We start from the raw sequence: 7,511 nt of genomic DNA, 5'->3' as shown, positions 1-7,511 counted from the left end.
TGAAGTATCATTTGTTTTTTTCTGGTGGCTGTTTTAGTTATTAACAGCTTCCAGCGCTGTTAAAACTCACCATGTTTCGTCGTCCTTTTCAGCAAGAAGATCTAAAGCTACAGGCAATTTTAAGATACAGGTAATGGCATTTGCTGGGACACTGACTTTAAGATTAGCATCCATCTTCTGCGTGTGAGCGAGAGCCCGTGCCGCACTTCTCTGAAGGAACACCTGGATTACCAAGAAAGGTAGCATTCCGCAGAATTAAGTGCTCTGTCTTAAAGAAAAACAACCAAAAAATACCTTTGCGTGTCACTGCACCTCAGTCTCTTGTAGTCCAGGGGAAAGGGGGAGCCAGGAGATGGTAGTTGTCATATTGGCGTCAATTCAAAGTCATCATTAACATCAACAAGAGGAACGTAAAACTCCTGAATTTCGTAAATGCTGATGGATTTGTATGTAGCAGGATCAAGTTCTTGCAGTTTAAGCTGCCACTCCAGTCTCTGTACCGCATTTAAAGCCGCTGCTTCGTGCTGCTGCCTCATCAGAAGGCACGTCTGTTTGAAAATTGGGAAAGAAGTTAAGAAGTTACTTCAGTATTTAAAGAAATACCACAACCAGTTTGAAAATAGAAAGAGTATCTGGGGGCCCCTCTGGTGACAGTAAGTGATTTCCCCACTATGTCTTCAGAAATTTACAGATCATTCCATTAAACTATATAGCAATAAAGATTAATTATTTTTCATACTGCTAGACCCTCCTTTGTGTTGCCCTTACAACCTCTGCAATAGCATATGCACACTGCATATGACTAACATTTATTAATCTATTTATTTATCTCATCTCCATAGTGACATTAAAAGTTTGGGTTTTTTTTTTTTAAATAGAAAGACAAAGTATACCTTTAATTTGTCAAACTTATCATCCACATCCTGTAACCATGACATAAACTGCCTTGCATTAAATCGATCCCTCACTGATGTTTTGCTGTCATCAGTCTGAAAAAAAAAAAAAAGAAAGAAAAATAAATTCAAGCTGTAAGTTATTTAATCACTCAGTCTTAAAACCTTATTTTGAAACATGAAACCCACTTAGTGGGACCTTTGTAAACAATGCTTCAGGTGGAAAAATAAACTCTCAGTCAACATATCGAGGTCTATGATGAGCATATATGCTGACCACCACTTTCACTGAGCCAGCTGCTCACTAAAACGGGTATTTTCAGATTCCCTCGAGCCCTTTACTGTATTCTATTTTTGAAATATAGAGTAGGAGGCTTAAAGATTTATGCCTTAAAGTCTTAATCACAGTACAAGGCAGATCCTTCCACAAAATTGCTCTCTTTGGTCTCTCTAAAATTCAGTAACAAATTAAACGAATATTCCCCTGGGAAAAGCAAATACTACAGGACGGCGTAAGCAGCCGGACTTTACTGGCTACACAAGTACTGGAAAGCAGCAATAATAATAATAAAACTAGAATCAAAATCCCCTAGAAGATATTAAAAAAAAAAAAAAAAGCAGACATCCTACTCAATGAAGTAATTATTTTTTTTAAAAAAAAGCTATTTAGTAACAATTTGTAAAGTCACATCTGCCCAATGCGAGTAATGAGGCAGAGTCCTAAAGCCCAACTATGCCAATTTAACATTTAAATAACAGTAACTACATTGAACAAGCTGCTAGTACATTTTTAGGAAAAAAACCAACAACCCCAAACCCAACACCACCCCCCCCAAAAAAAAACCAAAACAAAACCAAACCAACAAATGAACCCACAAATTAAAAAAAAACCCTCCAACACTTTTGGAATTTGAACACTGTAGCAATGGGCAAGAACAGGAAAAAAGCCTGCAAAGACTGGTATCTCAAGAGAACAGCTGAGATTTCAGATCTCAAGGACACCTGTACAGGTTGGTTCTAGAAAGAGCCGTCACCACCACCAATCCCGTAGCCCTGAACTGCAGGTATTTAGATGAGCTGTGACCAGTCCCAGAAACGGGGCCTTTTTCCTCCCCCGCATCTTTGCCTTGGCCCCATAACCCCACTTCAGAAACCCCATAAACCCAGTTCTGAGGTGGTCATTTTCCTGCAAAACAAACCAGATCTTTGCTCACAAATCTTTCCCAGCTATTTGCCCCTATTTCATCAGAACTGTTTCTTCACTGGAGAATGATGTGAAGAGTCGCTAGCGGGAGGGCGGGTTAAGTGGCAGGTTAAGTGGCCTTACAAGAGAATGGTTTCTTATGCATCTACATTCTTCCCACAAAACAAATACAAACCACAGCATCGAGCAGGTAGTTTAAAACACTGATTTCAATTGTAATTAAAAAAAAAATACTTAATCCTGTGCTGAATATTATTGCCACTATTATAATCTCTAAGAAAAATTACCAGACTGAAATACGAAGCTGCTGAGGTAGTAAGAGTAAGTAAGAGGGAAGGAGAAGCGTTTTACCCCTCCTCCAGATGTTATACAGTCAAAAAAAGCTGCAATATGGGGTGGGAGGGTAAACCCCACAGCAACTTCTCCCCCTAAAAAGATTCCTTCTGTTTCACAGAATTCAAACACAGAATCAGCTTACTTAAAATAATTTGTAAAATGTTAGCTATAAAAATACAGTTACATGCATAACACAGGTGTATCTCAAATTTCTAAAAAGCTCAGGGCCTCTAAAATGGGGCAAAAAAATAGCAAAGGGCATTCTGAACTTCAGATCTAACAAAGATGACATCTGGACTGTTAACAGAAGAGAAACATCTCATTTTTGCCCTTTCAGTTACATTTCCTAAGGATTTGTCAGTATAAAGCTTAAAATGGGAGAACACCACAGTCCCCATAAAACTGCTATCTCCCTCTGAATCACCTTGTTGCACACAGCTCTAGGACCTTGAAGACAGGCAAAAAATGTAATAACAGACTGAGGAAACACTGGGAGCTGTAATAAGTCTGTAAGTGCCTCCAGGACTAAAGCAGCCTTCCACATATGTCCAAAACGTGTTTCATTTTAAATGCCCAGCATCCAACACATCAACACTTTTATTACATCCATAACACCACATTTCTCCCTGGTAGTAGATGCTCTTTGCAGCCACTGAGACGGGTTCTGAATCCTGTTTCCTTTTTTGTTAGTCTGCAGATCTGCTCACAGAACGCCAGCACATGAACTTGTATTCTCTTAAGACACACGGCTGCAACAGAGCTCGGAGTGGTGGTTCATAAAGAGATGCAGATTATAAAATCTACTGCTCGTTTTGGGGTTTAATCACAAGCTAAATACCAACACTGGCCACGTAAATAATACAGAGCTCAGGTGATTTGGAAAAAAACAACTAATTTATCTGTTAGTGTTCAACATTTCTGTGTTGGTCATCTACTTTTTATGGAACAGTTTTAACGACTGTCTTAGAGAGAGGAGAAAAGTATTATTTGAGTACCTCCCACAAAATGTTTCCAAATGTCACAAACCAACCTCATCACTTCACACCCCCCTGCAGTCCATTTCTCTGGGCTACTGAAGAAAAGGGTTTTACATCTGGATAATTTTTTTGTTGTTGTTTCAGCTTTACTTGTAAGCTTCCAAAATACACTCTGATTGAAAATGGATTTAATAACAAACAGCAGAGTAATGTTCTCATTTTATCCTTCTCATAATTTCTGGAGGTGAAAGGTGAAAGAAAACCAGACACGGTACAAAACAATCAGTGTACATATACCCATAACCTCTTGTTTCTGTTTGCCCAAATCAAAGTAACAATCTTTAATGTGCAAAATCTTAATTCCAGACATAACAATTTCAGTATGGGAATAGAGATGGCTCCAACCACTCTTTCTGAGCCAGGCTAGAAAGACCTTTTTGTCTAAAATTCTGAAGTTCATCTACATTACCTGAGCATCCAGAGGCACATTATAAACCTCAGCATCCAGCAGAACGGTGCAGGCACTGAAGGGTAGTGTTTGATTAGCTAGCGTTCTTGCCGCTCGATAATGAACACGTAGAACTTCTTGTTCATTAGAAACAATAAGCTTTTCCTAAATGGGTAAGATATAAATATACATTTGGTAAATTAAGCATTTCAGTTTCATTCATAAAAATGTCCATTCATTTAAACTGTTCTTTTCAAGGCTTGCTTACACTTTTGAGCAGCAGGAGAAATGGGCTGGCAGAGGGAGGAGCGACCGTTCATCTCATCAAATCCACAATTTCAATTTAACGATGCAGAGTGTGTTCCCTGTATGTCAGAACCGAAACCACCTTCTCCCCCTCTCCCCCCATCGCTGTTGGCTGACCGTCATGCTCAGATTTTCCACTTAGTGCTACTGAGGCAAGTTCCAAGTTAATGAAGAAGGTGAAAGATGACAGGTGTGAGGAGCAGAGCCTTGGGATATAGGTTTGCGTATGTATGTCCTTACCTCTACTCCTAAGCCTCTCAACAGATATTTTCTCCCCTGTCCAGCTCAAAAGGGGAGTCATAGAGTGACTTTGGTGGGCGTCTGGCCTCCAGCCAGGGCCAAACCACCACAGGGTCTTGACTGTATTAAGATTTTTGCCACATGCTTGGCACAGCAGGCACACTGGCCAAGAAAACTGAACATAATTGGCAGGACAATATTTTTTTCTTTCTTTAAGCAACATACAGAAACTCCACAAATACACATCTGGGCGAGGATTCTCTACTGAACTGAGGCAAGAAAATGTAGCTCACTTGGCCAAGCTTGACTTGTATAAAGAGGATTTGATTTGAAGAACAGACTGTTTAAGCAAAAATAACTGAAAATAAACAGAATTTTATAAGACATGAAAGAACGTATGTGCGTGTGCACTGCTTGGCAACATAATGGCTCTACTTTTTATAAAAGAAAAGAAGTTAGATTATAAAAAGCTTGGAAAACTGAAAATGCAGCATCTATCCTTTGGTTACAATTGATTTCTTTTCAGGTAGAACTTGAGCCACCTTTACAATTTTTATGCTTGTTACTTTATAACCAGCCTTACACTGAAATACTGAAATTAAATAAAGCCCCTCCCTCATCTGGTTTGTTAAGCCACATTAAAAACAACTTAATAAAAAACTACAGTGGGTTTTAATGAGCCAGCTGCCTGTGTAACTGAGAGGAAACCCTAAGTTATATCCTGTGAGCAAAAGGGGTCCTGCCTGTGACTACAAGCAGTCTGGCTCACAACGCTGACAAGACATCTAAAGCTAGGCTGCCAAGGAAAAAGGGTTGGGCAACCTAAAAATAACGAATATTCTTAAACCAGGAGTATTTCCTGTATTTCTGTGTTCAAATGCAGTGAATCCTACAGATGTAGTTCTAACATAATTTTTTGGCAGCTTTTTCAAGCGGAATATTGCAAAAAATGTTTGTCTTAGAGCCATGTGTGTCTTCTACCAATATAGAATTTACTTTCTCTTCAATTATTTTAACTCAGTCAATGTGGTTCTGAAGTCTACATCCATGATGAGCTTTCAAAACCAGAGTCCACAGCTTTCTTCCCACTCCCCACTGCCCCTGGGAAAAATGTGAGCCACATCTTAGAGCAGAAAAAGCTGCTTTATTACTGATTTAAGCACTCTGCCAACAGTTGTCCAAATCACTTTTCTTTAATTACATTTTTCTCCTATTCATAAATTTGGATGGAAGGCAGATTACTTCTAAAGCATTGATAAATTGAGCAAAATTTAGTCTGTCCATTAAAACAAAACAAACCCAACAAAACCCAAACAAGCCCTTCCCCCAAAAGCCAACCCCCTAAAGCTTAAAGTTAGGAAATAAAAAATGGAAATTATTTTAGTCTTACCCTTTCAATACTGTGCTGCAAACGTAGCTTCATCCTTACAACCTCCTGTTGTTTGAACAGTTCCTTAAGTGGGTCTGACAGTGAGGGAGGTGGTGTAATCTGTGGAAAAAGTTTTAAATAGTATTTTGTATTTAATGTAAGTTTAACATTGCCTGTATGATTTGAGCATTTATTAACCAAAAAAAAAGGAGGCAAGTCTTTTTTTTTTTTTTCTTTTCTTTCCTGGGAAAATGCAAGGTTTTTTACACATTACATTAATTTTGCTACTCTGATCCATCTGCAATAACAGGTTTTAAGGATTCTTTACCATACAGTTAATAAAGCCAACCAAAATGTTTAATTCCAGTTTAGTGATTTTAGCCAGTTGCTGTCAGCATACCATAGCTATTCTTTAAAAGGGCTGTACATTAGAAGATAGTAAAAATAAAACTGGCATTAAATTTTTACGACTCGTTAAAGCACACCTATTCATTCTGAGAAGTCAGCAATTACCTAGCCAAATACAAGAGCAAAGTGAGACAAAGAAAAATATTGCTGAAAAATTAAGTCACTTGATAGATCTATACAGCATCACTGGCATTTTATATGGCATAAAAGATAACCATCCATATTCCTAATCTTATAATCAAGCAGAACACAGGGAAGCACAAAAGTACACTAGAGCCCCAGACAGTGGCTTGGAAAACTGTTTCCTCCTGTCAGTTACCCAGATAATATGTATTTTTTAATGATTTTACCTTAAAAAATTTTTTCAAAAAACCCAGACTTGAGTGGGGTATCACCAGAGTTATTAATTGGTTACACACTTTCCATTTTTAGTAAACAGCTGATATTACTGTCCTGACTGGGCTGTATGACAAAAACTGAAAAGGCACTTGGAGCCTTCATGGCAACTGCAGAAACCAGATGGTTCTTGAGAAGCAACTCGTAAACATCTTGGGAGTTTTAAGCCTCCACCTAAAGTTTACTTTTCCTCTATACAAGTTCTGCCTGACAGCTCAGTGTGGCTTTTAACAACTCCTAGATCTGAGGAGTGATATCAGTGATATCACTTGGGAAAGACTCATCAAAACTGAATTAAGTACTGCTTACTACCGCAGATACTCAGAAACCACAGCTGAAATACCTACAGGTATTGTACTCTATACTCTGCCTTGTACCTGACACAAACCACAGACATAACTAATTGTATTCCATAATATGGATCCTACAACTCTCAAGAAATAACAAATCCATTATGCAAATACGGACACACTGTGTTACTATTATCAATCTTGCACCTATACTCTCCAATAACAGAGTGATTTATCTACCCAAAATTATTCAATTACTGTTATCTTGGAAAATTATTTCAGGACAATTCCTTCCCCAACTGGAAGCTAGCAGTACTAGTCTTTGGGTTCAAAGAACATATAGAATAACTGGTTGCAGTGCATTCCTGAAGTTATTATTTGGTATAAAATGACATTCAACTCCTTCATGTTTAAACTACTCACCAAGATACACTTATAGAATCACAAAATCACTTGGGTTGGAAGAGACCCTTCAGATCATTGAGTCCAACCATAACCTAACCCTAACTTTTCTTAGTGACAACAGTTTGGCTCCCAAAGCAGTGAGTAGCAGTTATGACACACACCATTTTGTCTAAGTCATCAGCATTAACAACCAACCAACCCAACCAAAAAAACCCAACCAACAAAAAAGCGATAAACCA

At 38.3% G+C, this 7,511-nt stretch overlaps 1 protein-coding gene across 1 annotated transcript in view; it reads right to left on the bottom strand.

The window, feature by feature from the left end:
- Nucleotides 1–299: 299 nt before the first annotated feature.
- ANKRD12 (ankyrin repeat domain 12) overlaps nt 300–7,511 on the bottom strand; it is a 66,389-nt gene continuing 59,177 nt past the window's right edge. The window contains exons 9-12 of the mRNA XM_084280368.1: nt 5,795–5,893; nt 3,880–4,023; nt 894–989; nt 300–548 (exon numbers count right to left, since the gene is read on the bottom strand). Coding sequence (XP_084136494.1) covers nt 363–548; nt 894–989; nt 3,880–4,023; nt 5,795–5,893 — 525 coding nt within the window. The 3' untranslated portion in view covers nt 300–362. The remainder of the gene's footprint in view (nt 549–893; nt 990–3,879; nt 4,024–5,794; nt 5,894–7,511) is intronic.

Source organism: Gallinula chloropus (assembly GCF_964237585.1).
Source record: "Gallinula chloropus genome assembly, chromosome: 2".
Classification (NCBI taxonomy): domain Eukaryota; kingdom Metazoa; phylum Chordata; class Aves; order Gruiformes; family Rallidae; genus Gallinula; species Gallinula chloropus.
Note: the sequence above shows the minus strand (reverse complement) of the source record. Positions and strands in the feature narration are given on the sequence as shown.